Genomic DNA, 22156 nt, shown 5'->3' with positions numbered 1-22156 from the left:
TACCCAGTCTATATAGTGTGGGGATGGAGCCCAGGCCTGGGTCACAGTAATGTGTCAGCACCCAGTCTGTAGAGTGCAGGGATGGAGCCCAGGGCTCATCATGTGTGCTGGGAAGTGAAAACCTTTTTACAACTGTCACTTGGCATAATGTTTTTTTGTTGTTGTTGTTGTATTTATACATTATAAAGAAATGCTTTTTAGTTAATGTACAAAATAATAGGTTTCTTGATGACACTTTAAAATTGATGGTTGCATATTAACTTATTTTCTGCATTTCTGCGTCTGCATGTGGGTGGGTGCATGTGTGTCTGTGTGTGGGTGGGTGCATGTGTGTCTGTGTGGGTGGGTACATGTATGTCAGGATTCATACATGGAGGTCAGAAGACAACTTCCTGGGGTCTGTTCTTTTCATTATGTGATCCCTAGGGACTGAATTCAGGACAACAGGCTTGGTGGCAAGCTCCTTTACCTGCTGAGCCATCTCAGTGGCCCCAATACGACATTTTTATACATACATGTTTCTATATTTTCCTATATCCTGTTCTGTGTTCTCTATTCTTCGTACCCCCTAGGTGCCCCTTTCTCAACTAAGTGGCCTATGGTTCCCCCTCTGCCTTCATGTCTGTTCCCCCAATTGGGGGCTTTTTGGAAAGATTTATTTTTATTTATATGAGAGAGAGAGACAGAGAGAGAAAGAAAGAGGGAGGGAGGGAAGGAGGGAGAGAATATATGTATATATACACACACACACATATACATTTATATTCATATTTATATATAAAATTTGGGTGCCCAAGGAGGCCAGAAGAATGTCAGATCTCCTGGAGCTGGAGTTACTTTACAGAGGTGTGGGGAACCAAACTCTGGTCCTTCACAAGAAGCAAGTGCCACGGAGCCATCTTTCTAGCCTCACTTTAAGGTGTTTAGAGACAGGGTTTCACTGTGGCCCAGGCTGATTTCTAATTTGAGATCCTCCTGTCTCAGCCCTCCTAGGCTGGGATTATACAGGTGTACCCTCTTCCCCACCTATCTGATACTGGAGATTAAACCTAGGACCTCCTGCATGTTGGGTCAGCACTCTCCCACTGACCTTGAACTCACTCTGTAGCCCAGGCTGGCCTTGAACTTGTGACCTTCCTGCCTCAGCCTCCTGAGCACTGATACACATCACCTCATCTGGCTCCTACTTTTGTTAAACTAGCTCTCCTGCATGTGTCAAGTCCCCAAAGAACACAGTCTCTTACTTCTTTGGTTTGGAAGTATAAAAATGGCAGCCACTGTCAGGTGTTCCACCCATCAGAAATCATTTTGGCTATGGGTAGCAGCCTTCCTTGCCTACACTGGGTCATGTGGGAAGTGGACACCCATTTTGGGAAATTACTGGGTATCAAGTTATTCCACTCAGGGTCCAGTGCTCATTATTTGAGTTTGTATTCCATTGGTGACCCAGGGACATGCAAGGGTTGTCCCAATGGTTTTAAGTAAAAACACCAATGTGGCAGATGTGTAGCTGGTTATTGCTACTTTGTGGGTTCTTCTTTTTCCCACCCTTTATCCTTGGCCCCCATTTCATCCCCTATCACTAGATAGAGAAAGAAGGAGAGCGAGAGAGCCATCCCTGAATCTAATTTCTTTCTTGTTTCTTCTTTGAGCATGACTAACAAACTGCAACCAACACCGCAGATCAACCAACAACCACCCACCCTGCCTCTCAGGCCCTAGCATTTATATATCCTCTGAAAAATTCCCAGAATTCCAAATGTCACACAATTATAAAAACTATCTGTAGCTGGCAAAATCATGTCCCTGCCAGAGCACGAGGCAAATCCTAGTCAGCTGCTGTGGACAGTCTGCAGCAGCCTCACAGCCCCACATCCTCACATCCTCGTACCTGGGATTAGAATGAAAACATCCTTACAATAATTCTTTGTTTTTGAAAGAAACCAAAATTCCAGACTTGACACTATGTAGTGGGGACCAGACTGAAGGCCCATCCTGGTGAAGCAGTGACTGCCAATGGGGGACCATGAGGCTGTGCACTGTGCTGTGGGCGTGGGCAGGGGGTGTCACGGATGCAGCCTCTGTGGGATTCTGTTCTGCTGGGGCAGTGACTGACGGGGGTGTGGTGGGGTGGGGTGGGGAATGGGTCCTGGGAGGTGAAGGCTGCTGGGGCAGTGACTGACCGTGGGGCCATGGGTCCTGGGAGGTGAAGGTGAAGGTGCTTGTTAAAGTTAAACAGCTGTTCAAGCTGGGGAGCAGCGTTTGAATGCAGCTGTCTGGTCCAAAGTCTCAGTCAGGACAGTTTGCTCTATTGCTGCTTCCTGCGGATGGGTAGGGCTCATGTGTAGTCCCCAGTAGGGCAGAGCAGTGGGCAGTGCTCTGGAGGCCCTGCAAAGTACAAGGAGACGGGAGCATTAGTGGGGCCTGGGCATGAGCAGGATTTGGTATGTGTCACTGGGTTGGTGGCCCTCCTGGTGGGGAGGTTTCTGGCGGGGTGGAGCGTGGCCGGAAGTTACCTTCAGAGAGTGTGGGGATTTGGGGTTTTGCAAAAACAAAACAAAGCAAACAAAACAAACAACCCCCACGTTTTGGCATACGCCCCAGTCAGACCTGTGTCTAGGCGTGGTGTCTAGGTGTTTGGGGACACGGGTACTTGCCCACCCATGTCTCAGTTTCCCCAGCTGTAAAGTGGGTGTGTTGGTTTACTTCACTGTAAAGAAATGACCGAGCCAAAGAGCTCATAAAGCCTCATGGCTCTTATGGTTGCAGCCCAGGGTGGGGCAGGTAGTTGCCTTGGGCCTCTGGTGGGTCTGGACAGCAGTGGCAGGGACATACACATGGCAGAGCAAGACGCTCCTTTCACAAGCCAGAAGGCAAACATGGAAGAGGAAGAGAGTGGTGTCCCAGAGTCCCCTCCAGGACAAGCTCAGAGACCTTAGGCTCTCTCTCTAGGTCCTGCCTTCCAGCAGCGCCACCCAGTGGACCAACCCCATAACAGCTTCTGAACAGTGAGCCCAGGCTGGACCACTATGTGGGGCACCTACACTGCCTTGCTCAGAGCACTGGAGGCTGCAGCATGTCCAACTGTCTGATGCTGCTCACTAGCATGAGCCACAGGCCAGCAGACCCCTGCCCCAGGAAGCATCGGGTGTGTGCCCTGGTCATTCCGGGTCAGGCTGACCTTGGTGGGCTCACCTGTGCTGCTGCAGTCAGCTGGCTGAGTAGCCTGGGATAACCTCATTCATGTCCAACAGCTGGGGGACAGGGGCTGCTGGATGTAGCTGCTTCCCTCCAGCAGGCAAGCCCAAGCTCACCCACACCGCACCTGGGCATGCCAACAGCCTAGCACACTTCTCTGGCCTAGTGAGTCAGCTGGGGACCTGCTTTGTTTCCTCCGTGCTTGGAACAGAGCCGGGAGCTACTCACACACATTCTCTATCTGAGAGTCATGGTCCATGTTTGCAGTGCCTGGAGTCATCCTAGCAGGCCAGAGGCTAAGGAGTGAGCCTGTCTAAAGATCCCAGCAATGGCTGGGAACGTGACTGTATTAGAGAGCTTGCCTGGCAGGCACAGGATCCATCCCTAGCATTGTGCAAGCAGGCTTGGTAGTGCACACCTGTAATCCAGCACTTGGCAGATGGAGGCAGCAAGATTAGGTATTCAAGGCCCATCTCGAATGTGGATGACCTCACCTCTCAACAACCCAAACAAAAGAAAATAAAATCAGACCTCAAGGGCTGGGCTGTGGTCCAGTGACCTGTGGCCTTGTAGAACATTTGCTTGGCCTCCCTGAAGCCTAGGGTCCAATCTCCAGTATACAACCACTGCCAGAAACAACCCAAGACCCCCATGTTTGATGGCAGAGCACATTGCTCAATCCAGGCCCCAGCAACAGAGGTGGTGCAGTCTAGTCTAGACTTTCCATGTCACAGGCCCCAGAGTGGAGAGACCTAAGAGGATGTGGGCTTTGAAGGTGGCCAAGAGCCACACTGTAGGCTTGGTAGTCCCCTATCCTGGCGTCTGCTCCTCAGGGTCCTGCACAGAGAGCAGCTGCCCTGTCCTCTCTCCACAGCTCATCTACATGCACTGGATGAACACGGTGGTCAATTACTGCGGCCCCTTCCAATATGAAGTTGGCTACTGTGAGAAGCTTAAGAACTTCTTGGAGGCCAACCTGGAGTGGATGCAGAGGGAGATGGAGCTTAGCCTGGACTCTCCATACTGGCACCAGGTGGGCCAGGCCACCCTGCTCTCGGGAAGGAAGGTGGCTCTTTGGGTGTACCCATCTCCTGTGCAGTCCCTGGTTGGCCCTGAGTGAGCCAGAAACCCAGCCCATTCTGGTGTACATCAGCATCTGCACACCCCCCCCCCCCCCCAAGCCACCATCCTTCCATCTGTCTGTTTGATGGACCTCCAGCTGCCCATTCTGGCCCAGATGCCCAGCCCCACTTTCCTGCTGTCAAAAAACCTAGCTAAGTGGCTGCATGTGGCTCTCGCTTTCAGGAAGGCGGCAGAAGGCTGGACATAGGGGAGCACTATTTCAGAAGAGGAGGGAGGAGAGAGATGAAAGCACACAGGATAGCTGAGCCTGGCGTTCACTCCCTAGGCTGAGCTTGCACAGATTGGATGCTAAGGACAGACAGGTCCTGGGCTGCTGGCGCAGTTGTTGGTACAAAAGCCACAGATTCTGAATTCTCTACAGACATGAGGGTTTAGCTGTATGGAACAGGCAGTGGCCTCTGTGGATGACCATGCTGCCTGTCTGTGTGCCCTCCAGTGCTCATGCTGTTATCCCCCACACATGGTTCTCCCTGCCAACCCAATCTCTTGCCCTTGCTGCTTCATATTCTCTTCCTTCATATACTCACCCACTCTTCCACTTACCCACCAACACATAGCATTCCATCTATTCTCCAGACCACCCATGTGCCTGCTCCCTTTTGTCCCATCCATCCATCTGACCATCTATCCATCCATCTTTGCATCTACTTACTAAGGTATCCATTTACGGAACAGTATATCTTCTACTTAGCCACCCACATTTACACACATCAACCCATCTACTCTCCAAGCCATTCATCCACTTTCCTGTTAATCCACCCATCCTTCTGTCCGTCTGTCTTTCCACTCCCTCCTGTTCATCCATCCCCATCCTGTTTGTCCATCTATCCTGTCTGTACTTAACTAAGTTCCTGGTGCATGCCCAGCACCAATCCAAGACCCAGTGAGGTCACTGCCATGCCCCTGGTTAACATTGCGGAGGCAGAACAGACAGCAGGGAGCAGGCACAGGTGCCGGGGCAGCCGCACAGCCAGCGTCTAAGACTAGGGGGGTGTTGCTGAGGGCTTCTGGCCAAACTGGAAGGCTCTGTGGAAGAGATGGCTTTTGACTAGGTTCTTAATTGAAGGTGACTTGGGATCAGTATGAGGATGTGTCCTACCTAGTGTTTATTCATTGAAAGCAGGAGAGGGGTCAGGGCTGGCTGGAGCCTGTGGCACACCCCTGAGCCAGGCCAGAGACCTGCAATTATGTAGAAGCGCTGAACTAGGGGCCTCATCCCCCTCTACCCCTCCCCTAGGTGCGACTGACCCTCCTGCAGCTGAAAGGCCTGGAGGACAGCTATGAGGGCCGTTTAGCCTTCCCAACTGGGAGGTTGACCATCAAACCCTTGGGGTTCCTGTAAGTGCCCCCACCCCCAGCCTGTGCAGGGTGGGTAAGGAGCCATGAACTTCCTACTTATCCGGGTTTCATGCCAGCTCTGCCTGCCACTTCCTACTCCCAGAACACAGTGGGTCGATTGACATGGCACAGAGTAGCCGCTGACCCTCCCATCCTGCCTCTTAAGCCTGCTGCAGATCGCTGGAGACCTGGAAGACCTAGAACCAGCCCTGAATAAGACCGACACCAAGACTTCCCTGGGCTCTGGTTCATGCTCTGCCCTCATCAAGTTGCTGCCTGGCAGGCGTGACCTCCTGGTGGCGCACAACACGTGGAACTCCTACCAGAACATGTTACGCATCATCAAGAAGTACCGGCTGCAGTTCCGGGAGGGGCCGCAAGGTGGGCGGAGGGAGCATCCTTGTGGGCATGCGCATGCGCACAGGGGTGAGGCTTTGGGCGGATTTTTGGAGCAGTGTCTGGAAATCTTACTTGGCAAGCAAGGCATTTCTTTCAGCTGGCTCCCAAGGTTACCACCACCATCTGCCCCTCTGCCTGCACCTACCCTCCTACCTTCTTCTGACTCTATTCCTGGGCCTCTTGCCCAGAAAGTGCTGTACCACTGAGCTCCATGGCCCTGCTGGCCTTGAACTCTATCGTGTGCCCAACATAGACCATGGCCCAGTGAGGCAGGCAAACAGGCAACTGGGGAGAAAATAGTTGCACATAGTAGGGTGGTACTGGATTAGGAATCGACCTGCCTCAGCTTCTGCCTTACTGGGATGACAGGCACTCACCACAATTTCTTACACTTTTAACCCTTTAAAACCCTGTTTGAGGGCTGAGGATAGAGTTCCACAGCAGAATGCTTGCCTCCCTGAGCAGGTCTCCCTGAGACAGTACCACCAACACTTTGTGGAGTCCTGTGTAGAGGGAATCCTGCCAAGCAGTGAGGCCCTCTTGTGGGTGATGCCCACAGCCCTTGGAGGTGCTTCCTGTGGATTGGTTGTTTTCTTGTCGCTATTCTTGTCCCTTTCGATTTTGCATTGCTTTGTCTCTCCTGTGGTATCAGTTGTGTACAGTCACAAATCTCATGGTCCAGAGGAGACACCTGACCCACTCTGAGCTCCCCACGCATAGACCCTTCTTATGAAATTAGATCCATCTACATCTTAAAATGAATTTATTTGCACCTTTGAAAAACTAATTCAACGTTCAGCAGTGTCTAAGGAAAACCTGTTTCTAGCTACATTGAGGAGCATGTTGCCATTCATCACATTGCAGGTTTGTTATGGCCAGTAGAGACAGTGAGCGGGCACATCCCTGCACTGGGTGCTTCCGCCATCCTTTCCCTGCTCTTCTCACCTGCTGCCTTTTCCTCCTCCTTCTCTCCTTCCTCTATCTCCTCCTCTTCCTCCTCCTCCACCTCCTCCACCTCCTTCCCCTCCTTTCTGAGTCAGAGTCTCACTGTGTAGCCCAGGTGGCTTTGAATTTGGGCCCTCCTGATGGTAGCATTCCAGGCAGGTGCCATCCACATGTTTCATTTGAAGGGACGAGAGTGGCCTCCTGAGGACTGCTTGTTCCTCTCTTGAGACCCAGCCTTGTGGGATGAGGGATGGGTTACCTACAGGGCCTGCCTGACCAGCTCCTGCCCCCTCACCAGAGGAATACCCCCTGATTGCTGGCAACAACTTGGTTTTTTCGTCTTACCCGGGCACCATCTTCTCCGGCGATGACTTCTACATCCTGGGCAGTGGGCTGGTGAGTGGCTGAGTCACATGCTCCCTGGGCCGTGGCACATAGGGGCTCTGGGAATAACGTGAAGAAGATGAGGCTTCTGAGCTCCGAGAGCACCTAGGTCCTTAGGAGCTCCGCAGAGCCAAGTGCAGACGCCTCGTGTTTGTCAGGGACCTTGCTCTGCCCTGTCTTGCCCTCCCCCCACCCCTAGCCTGGACCGGCCTGAGGAGCTGCTGTTTATAGCGCTTTGTTTCTCCTGCTGCCCTGGCTGACGTCCAGGCCCCTTTAGAAATATGTTCCTGGTGCCTGAGATCTCACACTGATGCTGCAGTGTGCCCTGGGTGCAGCAGATTTGAGGGGCGCTATTGGGCATGGTGGGGCTCATGTCCCTGTGTTCCTAGTATAGGAGAAGCAACCCCTGGGGACCTTAGTCACAGGAGCCCCAGGCTAACAAGCTTCCCCCACCTCACACATACACAGAGAAAGAGACAGAGACAGAGAGAGAGAGACGGGGGGGGGGGGGGGGAGAGCAAGAGAGGGAGAGAGGGAGAGAGAGGGAGAGAGGGAGAGAGGGAGAAAGGGGTGGGGAATGGGACCATGGGCCTGGCCCAGGAGGCTGTGGAGCCCACTGCCTTTCCTTGTGTCTGTGTCCTAGAACCCTTCTGCTATAGGATGCTGATGACCTTCTCACACGCTCTAACTTATTTACTTACTTATCTGTCTATCATGAGACACAGTCTCACTGCATAGCCCTGGCTGCCTTAGACTTTGCCCTATGGGCCAGGCTGGTCTTGAGCAGAGAGACCGCCTGCCTGTGCTTCCCAAATGCTGGGTTTAAAGGTACTGGCTACTACACCAGCTTTTCTTTTTTTCGTTTTGTGTTTTTATTTGTTTGGTTGACTTATTTATTTATCTTTAAGGCAGTGTGTCTCTTTATTGCTCAAGCTGTCCTGGAGCTCAGTATGTAGCCCAGGCTAGCATCCCTCCTTCCTCGGCCTTTGAGTAGACTGAAATTACATACCTGTGCCAGGCCTGGCTTAGATGTCATTTTTATTTTTCTTCTCTTTATACTTTTCATTCTGATTTTCTGGCTCTCATGTAGCCCAGTTTGGCCTATGTAGCTGAGGCTTCCTTGAGCCCCTGATCCTCCTGCCTCCACCTCCCTAGTGCTCGGGTCAAAGGCATGCATACTGTGCCAAGCTTCCATGTCGTCTTCTTCTTCTTTTTTTTTATTAGATTTTTTTTTTTTTAGATTTATTTGTTTATTTTACATATATGAGTACACTGTAGCTGTCTTCAGACACACCAGAAGAGGGCATCAGATCTCATTACAGATGGTTGTGAGCCACCATGTGGTTGCTGGGAATTGAACTCAGGACTTCTGGAAGAACAGCCAGTGCTCTTACCCACTAAGCCATTTCTTCAGCCCTCAATGGCTTCTTTAAAACACTGGCCTAAGCTCACACCTGAACTCCTATCCTTTGGGACATGGAGGTGGGAGAATAACCAAGAAGAGTTTGAAGGTAGAGTGATGTGGGTCTCTATGATGTTGGACTGTAAATGCCTCCAAAATAAGTAAAACTTGAAAACACTCTCCTAGGTGGGGCCTTCCAGCTTTCAGCTCTTTTTAGCCTCCTTGTGTAAAGGAAGACTCAGGCCAGCACCCTTCAGGAGAACAGGGAACTAAACACAGGGGGTCGACAGGATGGGATGCTGTCTCTTGGGGAGCACTTCTCCTATGGTGGGGAGGTACCTAGGAATGGCACTCTGGTCCCCAAGGCAGAGCTGAGTGCAAGATCTTGAGTCTCCCTCAAGCCAAGTACTTTTCCAAGGAATCCCTGAGGGGTGTGCACCAAGGCAGCTTAGAGTTATGAGGAAAACATAAAATATTTGACTTCTGAGTCAAGGCCTGCAGGGCTGCCATGTGCAGTCTGCAGCCCACCTTGTCTCTCTCACAGGTCACCCTGGAGACCACCATCGGCAACAAGAACCCAGCCCTGTGGAAGTATGTGCAGCCCCAGGGCTGTGTGCTGGAGTGGATTAGAAACATTGTTGCCAACCGCCTGGCCTTGGATGGGGCCACCTGGGCAGATGTCTTCAAGCGGTTCAACAGCGGCACGTGAGTGGGATCCTGTTCCATGGCCCCTACTTGGGGACCATTTAGTACTCAGACCAGAGGGGACCCATGGGGCTCCAGGGCCCTCTGCTCAGCCCCTTCCTGCAGATGCTCACTGGGGTAACTCAAGCCCCTTCCTTTTTTATACGTGGGGAAACTGAGGCTCAAGAAAGAAAGGATTTTCTTTTCTTCTGCAAGCTCTTCTTCTTGGGGCTGTCCCCTTGGAAGAAGTTAAACGTGAGGGGGCTCAGATATGTGGTGGAAGGGAATGAGCCTGGGGCAGGGCCTGGGAACTAAGTTAACCAGGGAGGGGGCTTGGGGGGGGAGGTTTGGGAGAGTAGGTAGGTCTCAGAGTGCCTATGAGGTGGGGCCTGGGAACCAGGCACCAGAAGTGGGTATGTCTATAAGCCCCTAACCTGAAAGGTCCTTTAGGAAATTCTTGGGAGCTGTGGGCTGTACTTGAACAGGGAGACAGCACGCGCAGCCAGATGGTTTTATGGACTCCCAGTCAAGCTGCAGTGTTAGGGTGTCGTCCCTGAGTCCTGCTATATCGGGTACTGGGGCAGGAGAGATGTGCCAGAGAGAGCTGGACAAGGGCTCCAGGCTTGTTCTGATTCTCTCCTTGTACCTGTCAGGTACAACAACCAATGGATGATTGTGGACTACAAGGCATTCATTCCTGATGGGCCCAGCCCTGGAAGCCGGGTGCTTACCATCCTAGAGCAGATACCGTGAGTCCCCTGGGGCAGAGGGAGGAAGGGGAGACCAAAGGAGGGGTGCCCCTGATGGGAACAGGAGGTGCGGCACAACACAGTTCCTGTCCAGGGTGCCGAGGACCCTCATGCTGGCCGAGTCCCTGAGTGTCTCCTCATGTGCTTTGCCCATCTCTCTTGGTCTCAGGGGCATGGTAGTGGTGGCTGACAAGACTGCAGAGCTCTACAAGACGACCTACTGGGCTAGCTACAACATCCCGTATGTGGCCTTACTTTTTTCATGTCACTCCCTCCCCCCAAATCTGTCCTCTCTGAGGCAGGGTCCTTCCCCAGGTGACATTGTAAACATGCTGAGCAAGGAGAACAGTCCCTGTCCTGCTGGAAAAGCTCCACATCATATTGTGACCTCTAGTTCTGGTACCTGCTGCAGGGCAGTTTGGGTGGGCATTGCCAGGTGTTCAGCTGGATCTGCCCCTGCCTCCTGGAGGTACCCATGCAGTACTCAGGCTGGAGTTGAAGCATGGCTAGGGTAACCTCAGTCCCCTGAAGCCAGTCTTAGCTGGATTCTTCAGAGCTACCTTATGTCTTGTGCTTTCCCAGGCTGGCGTTGGGCCCTTATGACCATGATGCATGAGTGCAGCCATCTCTTCTCATTCCACACATGTGGAAACTGAGGCAGGGAACCTGGCTCACACACAGCTCCATGGTTAGAGAATAGTGACGTGAAATTTGATTCTAGAGCCCAGGTTCATCCCCTATAGGACAAGAGGGCCTTGCCACAACCTGACTGCAGTGACAGCTGTTCCTCTGTGACCCCCACCCCATGCCAGCCACAACCAGCTGTGTGGCTAGTGGGAGTGGTGGGTGACCACCCTTGTCCCAGCAGGTACTTTGAGACTGTATTCAACGCTAGTGGGCTGCAGGCCCTAGTGGCCCAGTATGGAGATTGGTTCTCCTACACCAAAAACCCTCGAGCCAAGATCTTCCAGAGGGACCAGTCACTGGTGGAGGACATAGACGCCATGGTCCGGCTCATGAGGTGGGTCAGCATACTCCAGGCTTGGTACAGAAAGCCGCCTCTGCATGACAGTACCACTGAACCTTGCCACCAACCAGCCTTGGTCTGCAGATGGGGGCCTGCTCGCTGACAGCCTTGGGGAGTCCTTTCTCCTGGGAGGTGGAGATACCCACCCCAGAACCAGGCTGGAGCTGAAGTGTGCCACGGCATCCTGAGATGCTGTCAAAGCACAAACTGGGGTCTGACCTGCATTGAGGAGTGTCCTGGAGAACCTCCCCAGGAAAAGCTGAGTGACAAGGCTGGGGTGACCCGGTCGGTAGAGGGGTGAGGGTGGTCTACATCTGTCCCTGCTCAAGCCAAGGCTGGTGTTGGGATAAGTCCAGAAAGTTGAGGATGTTTCGAGGCCACTCCAAGGCAGGAAGAGCTTGGCCTTTCCCTAGGGTGCCATCCCTTCCTTCCCACACAGGTACAACGATTTCCTTCATGACCCTCTGTCGTTGTGCGAAGCCTGCAGCCCGAAGCCCAATGCGGAGAATGCCATCTCTGCCCGCTCTGACCTCAACCCTGCCAATGGCTCCTACCCATTTCAGGCCCTGCGCCAGCGTGCCCATGGTGGCATTGATGTGAAGGTTCGCCACCTAAGCCAGTTGTCACATGCCCCAGGGAAGGATGGGTGCAGGGTAGTCAATTTAAGGGGACATCTGCTTTGGGGTCAGCTTCAGAATGGTGTTTTAAAGAAAGGTCATGCTGGGAGTTGAGCCCCACCAGCTCAGTGTGTGCTCTCTGACCCTCAGGTGACCAGCTTTACACTGGCTAAGTACATGAGCATGCTGGCAGCCAGTGGCCCCACGTGGGACCAGTGTCCACCGTTCCAGTGGAGCAAATCGCCATTCCACAGCATACTGCACATGGGCCAACCTGACCTTTGGATGTTCTCACCCATCAGGGTCCCATGGGACTGAGAATCTGCCTCTGCCCAGCTGCCTTCATTTAGTGTGGCCAGTGGGTCGCACACCTGCCGCCCACCCCTCTGGATCTGTCTGCACTCGACTCTGCTCCTAGTGGTGTCCTTCACACGGACTCCCAGTGGGCTCAGGGAACCTCTGCCCCTTCATGGCTCTTCCTCCCTGTCCCTGTCACCAGCAGGCTGGGGCTTATGCTTGGCTGTGGGCCTGGTGGAATCCAGGGTGCCATTCTTCTAGTGCTGGTCCCTCAGCGTGTATGTGAACTGATGGGGGACATTATAGTTGTCACTACTGGCCTGCGGGCCCATCACTTTAGGAGGCAGCCCTGTGCCCCCTTCTGGGCAGCTTTCCTAAGTGCAGGGGCTTGAGAACAAAACCAAAGTTTCTGGCTGCTTGTAGCTGGAGTCTTCCTTCAGCAGGAAGGATGGACCACCACCCCATCCTCCCAGCCAAGCCTGCCCTGGCCTCCTGGCAGGTGTCCCTGGTTGTGTGTTATGGGCAGCAAAGCCCAGGCTGTGCTTTTGTTAAACAGGCCTTGTGGGGCGGCACCACACCCTGTCTGTCCACTGTTGTCTCCTTCCATCTGTCCTTTCTCTCCTGTGTCAGTCCATGCACTCACAGTCCATCCACATTGCCAGCCACCTGCCCATCCGTCCACCCACCTGTCCACTCTCCCATCCATCCTACAGTCTTTTCACTCATCCATCTGTCCACACAGCCACCCATCCATCCACCTACCATCCACTCATCTGCATCTTCATCTGAACCTCCTCACCTGCTCAGCCACCTGTCCACCCATCTACCTGCCCATCTGTCCATCTTTCCACCCAGAACTGCACATCCCTTTTGTTTTGGTTTTGCTCTGTAACTCAGTGTGGTCTTGAACTTGTGGCTGCCTGCCTTCATCACTCACATGCTGGGTTTACATGTATGGGCCACCATGCCTTTTTCTGTTTTTTAATCAGTCCACCCATGTGTCTGTTCCTCCATCTCACCATTTACTTATCCCTTTTAGTCCTGCTCAGCATCTGTCTCAAGGGCTGTTTTCTGGGTCCTAGTCTGGCCCGCCCTGCTGACCACTAAGACCCTAAATCCTAGACTCAGAGACCCATGTGAAACCAAGTCCCCTGTGTGGGCCCTGGAGAGCTCACAACTTGTGAACCAGAGGCCCTGAGACATGTGGGTGGCTTTACCCCAGCCAGCCCAGGCCTGCCATGTGTTCTGAATTTTGTTGGTAGTTCGGGGTTGTGTTTTCTGTGTCAGGTTCACTCAACCTTCCCTGCCCTGCAGATATGTGCGCAGGGTTAGTTTTCCAGACGCCACGGTGGGGCTGCTGGTGTTTCAGGATGTCCTCCTCCTGTCCATAGGACTTCACATTAGCATGTGGTGGCCTTGCCTATGCATCCCCCGGCTATTTTGCACCCTACCACCCCACCCTAGGCCCCTGTGTGGCTTAGCTGTGGTCCTCTCTCCTGACTTAGGGATGTGTGGGTCCCACTCTACACCAGTCCACTAGGAGATCCAAGTCCCCAGAGAGGGGAACATTGCTCCTCTGAGAGCCAGGGAAGATGTGGCGGGGTGTAGAGAGAGACTAGGAAAGGCAAGGTAACCAACGCCTCTCTTCCTGGCACTCAGGATGCAGCCAGCTTGGGCTGCATGTAGACCCCATGTCACAAGAACAAACAAAGCTCAAAAGATCTTCGCTCTATAAAATATATATTTATTTTTTATTTACAATGGAAAAGTGCACATTATAAACACAGGCAATGGAGGGTGGGCCACTGTCAGGTGTATTCCCCACACACCCCACTCGGGTGCTGGTGACCCCTCTGAGAGTAGCCAGGGCAGCAGCAGATATCACTCGGGCAGCCCATTCAGGCCCAGCTGCACCTTGAGTGCCTGCAGCTGCGCCAGGCTGATGTTGCTGCCGCCACACACAATGACAACCAGCGAGGCTAGTGGGGTTTGTAGCCGGCCCTCAGCCTGCAGCCTGCACACCACACCGCTGTACACTGCAGCCAGCGCAGCCCCACACGCAGGCTCCACCAGGATCTTCTCATCATCTACGGGGGTGGGAGGGGTGCTGGTCAGCTCTCAACGTCTCACTGTGGCTGCGACTGTTTGTTCTGAACCTAGCCTTGGTTTCTACAGCCTGTGCTAAGGGTTCTCAGGCACCCGAAGTTACTCTCGTGTGGCAGCAAGCTGAGATTATTAACAGCAGTGTGTGTGACTCTTGTTCACTTTGGCCATCTCCAAGGCTGAGTCCAGAGGCTTCTGGTACAGATCCTCTCCCTTTTGACCCTGGGTACCACAAAGCTCAAAACTGGCACTTTCAAAAACAGTTGGCCCTCCCTGCTATCATGGTTACCAGGCTTTCGTGTTTACCACGGACTGGCTTTAACTTCCATTCATGAGAGAGTCTAGGCTGAGGAGGGAGAAAATTGAGGGTGAAAAGATCCCACAGAACATACCCACGAACTTCTCGATGGCAGTCACAGCCTCCTGGTCTGAGATGACCTCAGAGAAAATGGGGTGCTCATAAAACAGCTTCAGCGTCTGTGCCCCCACGGTGTTCACACCCAAGGCCTTGGCGACACTGGGAGGTGGGGATGAGAAGGGGGATTGGCATGGGGAGAGACAAGGTAGAGGATGCAGGTTGGAGTGGGCAACCCCTGCCCAGCCCCAGGAACCTACCTGTACAGTGGTCTAGGGCACCAAACTGGCCTGACCTAGATGCCTGAAGACCCTACTGTCCCCCCCTCCAGCTCGTAACTTCTGCCTGCTTTGCTCACTTGCCCCCTCTTCCAGGGAGCCTTCCAGACTCCTTGGTCCCATGGATTGGTTGAGGTTCTCAAACAGCCCTCCCACACCTTAACAATCAGAGAAAGCTAGCCCTTCCTAAAGTATCAGGTGTCACACACTTTCCAAACTCAGTTGTGTAGAGTGGGAAACATGAGGCAATAGCTACCCCAGGGTCATATTAACTTAGGGTCCAAAATGGCTGCTGGAGTGCCAGCTACTGCACCCATGTTCCATCTGGAAGGAAAGAATGGTGGTAGCAGGCCAGCATCAGTCTCAACAGGGACATTGTGCCCCAAAAGCTGGAAGAATCTCTTAACCAATTCAGTGTTCCCTGCCTATGACAGAAGCCATCCTCTCTCTTGAAATCCCTTCTAGCTGTACTTGTGGATGCCTACTGCAAACCTTACCCAGCCTCTCTTGCAGCTAGGTGTGGCCATGTGACTAAGCTCTGTCTGAGCTTTTACAGCCGGGCGATGGTGGTGCATGCATTTAATACTAATCCCAGCATTTGGGAGGCAGAGGCAGGTGGATTTCTGAGTTCGAGGGCAGCCTGGTCTACAGAGTGAGTTCCAGGACAGCCAGGGATACACAGAGAAACCCTGTCTCAAAAAAATCAAAAAAAAAAAAAACAAAAAACAAAAAACAAAAACACAGACAGCTCTGATTTCTAAGGGTTGTTCTATGAGAGTTCAACGTTTTGGTGGCACAACAAACTATTCATAATTGGTACCAAAAGGACTTTGAGAGCTGAACTTGGACCTTTTCCCAAACTATGGGTTTGCAGTACAATTTGCTCTTGGGATGCTGGGTGGTAGCCATGAGCCACAGCTCTCCATCAGCCTATCAGTAAGAAACAGCCAGTTCTGTACCATGTGCCAATCAGCTCAGGTAAGGTGTCCAGCAGACCAGGTTCAACTCATTCACAACACTCTCAGCTCTAACAAATGGTTTGCTGGGTATGACCCCACTGTCAGCTGGGGTGCAGCTCCACTTTGTTTCGGAGCATGCTTCTGCTCTCCTTAGATGGAGTGCAGGTGTGGTGGCTGGCACGAAAGCAGGCACTTTGGACCCTAGGTCAACACATTCAGAGTGACGGGACAAAAGACTCAAGGGACTCAGCTTCCAGCTCCAAGGAATAATAGAGCTAGAGTCCAAGTTGGTTTAAGCTGCAGGTGTGGGGGTCAGTTATAAATTCTTTGCAGGCAAGAGGGTGTTTCCCCCATGCTGTGTCCAGGATCAGCCATAGTCTGGCATATTTCAGAGGCCAGATAAGGGCAGCAAAGAAATGAGGCGTGACAACCTCAAGGAGCGGTTGACATCACTAACCCCTGTCTATAGAACAGACTCATGTTCAAAGCCCAGACGGGCCACCTGTGGGTGCACAGCTTTGGGCAAATGACTGAAGTCCCAGTTTCACTGCTTGTGTGATGGAAGAGGTGTTCCAGGCTCACCTGGTGATCTTGGGCAGGGTGACCAGCTTTCCTTCCTTGACTGCAGCATGAAAGCTGTGGGCGCCAAAGGTCTCCATGGCGATGATGGGCACATCCTCCCAGCCCACCTCCCGCAGTCCCTGGACCACTCCGCACAGTAGGCCTCCACCGCCCACAGACAGCACGATGGCCCCGGGCTTGGCACTCAGTGTCTCCTTCAGCTCCTTCACAAGTGAAGTGTGGCCTTCCCTGGGCAGGAGAAGGGTGGCAGGGTCAGGTCAGGGCTTCCCAAAGACACAATGGCTGGCCAAAGATGCCAGCTAGGGTCTCTAGTTCCTTCTATCCCAGGCAATGATGAACCTGGCCTCTGACCTCCCTGCTGCTCAGCATGGGCCTCACAGGACACTGATTGTGTAGGAGACAAGACCACCTGGAGACAGGAGATGGCTATGTGGGTTGGTGGATAAACCCCCATTTCCTGCCCACCAGTGGATACATCCTTGGATTCTCGTTCCCCACTGACTCCCAGAGTTCACAGGGGCCTAGTTTCAGTTGCCCATGGCAGATGCTGGCATGCTAGAGCCACCTCTACCGATGCTTCCCTAGCTCATTTGTTCTTAGTCACCCCCAGATGAGCTGATCTCCCCGAGTGTCTGCATCTGGGGACCCCTCATCGCTGGTGTGTACATCTATGTGTTGGTGTGTTCTCTCCTGCATGCATTGGGTGTGTGGGAGGGGACATGAGCAGAAACCACACATGACAGTAGGGAGTAGGGTGGCTCTACCTTACCAGATGAGAGGGTGATCGAAGGGGGGGATGTACACCCAACCCGGGTTGTTCTTTTCCAGAGCCTTGGCCAGTTGGATGGCCTCATCCAGCATCTGCAGGGGTGGGGGTGGGAAGAGACTGAAATGATGAGAGACTCCATCCAGTTATCAGCCACCCCCTCCCCCAGCCCTGCTGCCCACAATGGGTCCGTATTCACCTCTCCCACCACTTCAACTGTGGCACCTTCATTCTTGAGCCGCTCAATGGTGAGGGCAGGAGTGGTGCTGGGCACAACAATAGTGGCTGGGATGCCCAGCCTCCTGGCAGCGTAGGCAGTTGCCATGCCCGCGTTGCCCGCTGTCAGTGGAGAGGGTTTGTCAGGAAGGAGGGTCTGGGACCCCAGGTGGGGCTGCTCATCTCCAGAGTGACTTCTGCCTCATTCTGGAGCCCCCAATCTGGGCGGCTACGAATGGATACATTGCTGCAGGGACCAGGGCTCAGAGAGAAGAAGTGCACGGTACTGGGCAACAGGACACACAGACCAGGGTAGGAAGGGAAAGAAAGCTGCCTGGGCACTTACCTGAAGAGCAGACGAAATGTTTACAGCCTTGTTTTGCCTTCTGTGGAGACAAGATGAAGGGTCAGGGCACCCCCAAGTCCCAGCTTAGGTTCACCCCTCCCGCTGGAACATCTTCTGTCTTATGCTGAACCTACTCAGTATCTGAACCACTCTCTCTCAGGTGTATCTTCCCCAGGGAGACTAGCTGGGGCAAGGAGGCGAGTGCCAGTCTGCAGGAACCTGCTTGGGTGGACACCCCTTAGCCAGAGAGAGCCCTGATATGTGTGTGTAACCTATTCTAAAATTATTTTCTTTAAAAAATATTTTTAATTTAAGATTTATGTGCCTGTGTGCATGTATTGCCTGTAGAGGGCAGAAGAGAGCATTAGGTGCCCTGGAGCTGGAGTTACAGGTGAGCTATTTGGATGCTGAGGGTGAGCATGGGTCTTCTGAAAGTGCCCCAAGCATTCCAAACCACTGAGCTATCTCTCCAGCCCATTATTTACTTATTTTGAATTATGTGCACATGAGTGCAGTTGCTCCTGGAAATAAGAAGAGGATGTCGGATCTCCTGGAACTAGAGTTATAGGTGGTCAGGAGCCACCATGTGGATACTGGGAACTGAACTCAGGTCCTCTGCAAAAGCAGCCAGTGCTCTTAACCGCAGAACTGTCAAAACCCCAGTCCCTAAAATTATTATTTCCTGTAGAGACAGGTTCTTGTTACAGACCCTGGGATACCATTCACTTTCCAGCTTCCTGCCTCAGTTTGGAATCCTGGGAGTGTATCTGCACACCTGCCTCTACAACTGTCAGGTAGGAGGGACTGCCCCTCCTGTCCAGATGCCACCCTGCCCTGTACCATTTTGCAGAGATGCCCAATGCCTCGGATTTTGAAGGAGCCCGAGGGCTGGGAGCTGTCCATTTTAAGGAACACACTGGTGCCGGCCACTTTGGACAATGCCATGCTGTCACGAAGCGGGGTCTTCACATGCAGGGGCTCCTGGGTGGCCATGACTGCGGCTAGGGAGGAGATACCGAAGGTCAAGAGAAGCTGCCCTTCTGGGCTCTATGATCCCTCTTTTGTACCCATAATGATAAGGAAAGGACACCGAATCAAATCTCAGCTCCTACTACCTAGTGGCCAAATAGGTGGCCAAGCTCTCAACTTTGACCCCCAAAGTTAGAAGGTCACGTGGTCAGAAGTGTCCTTAGGCTGCAGTCTTGGGCAAGTTTAGGGGAAGGGGCTTGTACAAACTGGCTCAGAATGAGCCACAAGATGGGGACAAAGCAAGGCCAGGATCAGCCATGGTCTGTTTCTGCAAAGTCCCCAGGAACCAACCCCAGCTGACCTGTTCCCATGAGCTCAGAGCATATCAGCAGACACAAAAGAAATGTGCCAAGTGGGGTACCTGGGGTCCACAACACCCCTCCATGTTCAGCAGTGTGCACATGTGTGCATGTGCACGTGCATGTGTATATGTGTGCAGAGGCCAGAGGTCAACATTGGTCAGTATCTTCCTCAGTTGCCCTTCAGCTTATTTTTTTGAGACAGGGTCTTGCACTGAGCTGGAAGCTCCCTGATTCAGTCCAACTGGCTGGCCAGAGAACCTGGGAGGTCCCCTGAGGTTCCCCGAGGCTCCCTGAGGTTCCTGGAGTCTCCCTTAAATCCCCTGAGGTTCCCGAAGGTCCCTGGAGGTCTTCCTGTTTCTTGTTCCCTAGTGTAAGGATGATAGGTATTTATTACTGAGCTCGGCATTTTTGACGTGCATTCTGAGAATATGGACACAGGTCCTTCCTCATGCTTTCATGGGAAGCCCTTCGCAGACTGAGCCATATCCCAATCCCACACATACTTTAAAAACAAAACAAAACAGCCGGGTGGTGGTGGCGCACGCCTTTGATCCCAGCACTTGGGAGGCAGAGGCCAGCCTGGTCTACAGAGTGAGTTCCAGGACAGCCAGGGCTACACAGAGAAACCCTGTCTCGAAAAACAAAACAAAACAAAACAAACAAACAAACAAAAACAACAAATCAACCCCCCCCCCAAAAAAAACCCTAAGTATGTTCTTACCATATAGCCTAGGCTAGCTCTGAATATTTGATCCTCCTATCTCGGTCTCCCAATTGCTGGGATCACAGGTGTGCCCTGCCCTTCCTGGCATTCAACAAATACATATTTTGAAAAAATAATGAGCCTTTGGGTTTGGTGCAGACCTGTACTCCCATCACTTGGGAGGTGAAGGCAAGAGGATTAGGCATTCAAGGTCAACCTTGGCTATGTAGAGTCTGAGGCCACCTGGGCTACATAGGAGCCTGTTTCAAAACAAATCAAAAATCTAAAAATACCTGGAAGTTCAGTATGGAGCTCTGAAAGGTTCTTGTTCTTTTAAAAAGACAGAATTATAGATTTTTTTTTTCTGGCATGGGGAAGAGGCAACAGAGACTCCTGGCCCACCCCATCACACAGCTCCCACTCTGAGAGGGAACCTCGACATAGGCAGAGGCTGCATGACAAGTTCAAGTTCAGCTAATGGCACCCTGAGGTCCCTTCGGTAGCCATGGCACGTGAGGAAGCCTTTCGGTTAACACTGGCTTAGCCGCTGTCACCTTGGGGCCCAGTGAGAAGCTCCAAGAAAGATCCAGAGCCAAGTGGGATCAAACCCAGGCAGATGGTGACTCTTCCGAGCAGCCACTTGTATTCGAGTGCATGTGTGTGAGTGTAGGAGAGACTCAAACTTCTTGTGATCCTCCTACCTCAGTCGGAAGACAGAGAGAGAGAGAGAGAGAGAGAGAGAGAGAGAGAGAGAGAGAGAGAGAGAGAGAGAGAGAGAGAGACTTGTGGTCCTCCTACCTCAGTCGGAAGACAGAGAGAGAGAGAGAGAGAGAGAGAGAGAGAGAGAGAAACTCCTTATGCTCCTCTTGCTTTTGTCTTAAGACAGACTCGACTTGATGTGATTGATCCTCCTGCCTCAGTCTCTCAAGTGCTGAGATGATAGGCAAGCCCACCAGACTCTTCTTTCTAGAAGACCTCTTGAAAGACAGCAGGGAAGAACGGCACACATCAAGAGTACCTCCAAATGTGTTTGCTTTGTCCTAGCTAGCCCCATCCTGGTATAAGGGGTCTTCTCTGGACCTGATACAGCCTCTGGCTAGTGGATAGCTTTCATCACTCAGACCCCTTTCTGGTGGCTTTGGGGAGCCCCACCTGGGCCCTGTCTCAGGCTGCAGTATTGGGAACCTTTAGGAAAATAGACAGGATACTCTGTACTGATTCCCACCCCAGAGTCCAGTCCCATCCATCCGGTGCCATAAGTGGCATGCCCTGTTAGAGAGAAAAAAAACGCATGGGGTCTTGGCAAAGGTGGCTGGTGCGACATGGGCTCCAGGGTAGAAGTCCCTTCCTTGTCATTTGGCTCATGCGAGCAAAGATAGCCTGTCACATGCCACCCCGGCGACATCCTGATCTAGAAGATCCTACCATCGTCCCATTTTATAGATCTGAACAACGGAGACTTGAACTGGATGAACCCCAGTCCCTCTCCCCTTCCCCAGTTCTCTGCTCTGGCTGTCCCTGGCTGTCAATCTTGGGGCCACATACCCGGCGCAGGAGGAGCTGGACAGAGCGAGCTAGAGGGGTAGATTGTGTCTGTGTCCTGGGAGAGTAGAAAGTTGGCAGGACACTCCAGGGCTTTATTCTCCGGGCTGAGCCTCCGGGCAGCCAATGAGAGCCCAGGTGGGCCACGCCCCAGAGCAAGCCCCTCCCCCTGGTCCAGGCCGGGGCTTGGTGGCTACAGAGGAAGGCATTCAGGCCTGGTCTCCAGTCCTCATTGCATTCTTCCTTCTGCCTCATCTTCTCTCCTTGTTTTTTCACTTGCGAATGAAGACACTAGTCTCCCGGGGGGGCCTTTAGGACCTGCGGGCAGCACTGAAGGGGCCTTGCCAGGATGGGGACGGGGGAGGGGAGGGTGTTAATCCCAGAATAACAAAAAAGCCAGGCAGTTGCTGGACACACAGCATATGGCCAAGAAACAGCCACAGCCCAGCCACATGGCAGCTCACACCTTCGATCCCCGCATAGTAGAAGCTGAGGCAGGAGGACTACAAGTTTGAGGACAGCCTGGACTAAGGAGTGAGATCCTGTCTCAAAATAGAAAGAAAAGGGGCGAGGAGTATTGGGCTTAGGCTCAGCCACCTAACCCCGAATTAGCTCAAACCATCCACCGGGTCTAAGACACAGTTCTCAGACATAGTGGGACTTGCTGGGGGGGGGGGGTTGACGCCCAGCCCTGTGATTGATACTCCTCGATTACTGCCACCCCCTGCCATCCTCTTCATATAAAAGGGCGTATGGGTAAGATGAAGGGGATCTGGGTTCAAGTCCTGGCTC

At 52.7% G+C, this 22156-nt stretch overlaps 2 protein-coding genes across 3 annotated transcripts in view; one reads left to right on the top strand and one right to left on the bottom strand.

Annotated features, from left to right (window-relative positions):
* The window catches only part of Plbd2 (phospholipase B domain containing 2), an 18632-nt gene extending 4688 nt beyond the window's left edge, over positions 1–13944 (top strand). For both annotated transcript variants that reach the window (XM_031337660.1, XM_031337661.1), the window contains exons 3-12: positions 4073–4231; positions 5579–5679; positions 5846–6060; positions 7322–7419; positions 9354–9514; positions 10147–10242; positions 10412–10483; positions 11111–11263; positions 11709–11871; positions 12037–13944. In XM_031337660.1, coding sequence (XP_031193520.1) covers positions 4073–4231; positions 5579–5679; positions 5846–6060; positions 7322–7419; positions 9354–9514; positions 10147–10242; positions 10412–10483; positions 11111–11263; positions 11709–11871; positions 12037–12204 — 1386 coding nt within the window. In that variant the 3' untranslated portion in view covers positions 12205–13944. The remainder of the gene's footprint in view (positions 1–4072; positions 4232–5578; positions 5680–5845; positions 6061–7321; positions 7420–9353; positions 9515–10146; positions 10243–10411; positions 10484–11110; positions 11264–11708; positions 11872–12036) is intronic.
* On the bottom strand, positions 13910–21427 carry Sds (serine dehydratase). The gene is made up of 8 exons (XM_031337662.1): positions 21368–21427; positions 18629–18783; positions 17789–17828; positions 17426–17565; positions 17230–17321; positions 16461–16688; positions 14679–14803; positions 13910–14270 (listed from the first exon to the last, which is right to left on the bottom strand). The coding sequence occupies exons 2-8, from the start codon at positions 18779–18781 to the stop codon at positions 14065–14067; spliced, it is 984 nt and encodes a 327-aa protein (XP_031193522.1). The 5' UTR covers positions 18782–18783; positions 21368–21427; the 3' UTR covers positions 13910–14064.
* Between the last annotated feature and the right edge of the window lie 729 nt (positions 21428–22156).

This window comes from Mastomys coucha, unplaced genomic scaffold, assembly GCF_008632895.1.
Source record: "Mastomys coucha isolate ucsf_1 unplaced genomic scaffold, UCSF_Mcou_1 pScaffold22, whole genome shotgun sequence".
Lineage (NCBI taxonomy): Eukaryota > Metazoa > Chordata > Mammalia > Rodentia > Muridae > Mastomys > Mastomys coucha.
This window is presented reverse-complemented; position numbering and strand designations above follow the sequence as displayed.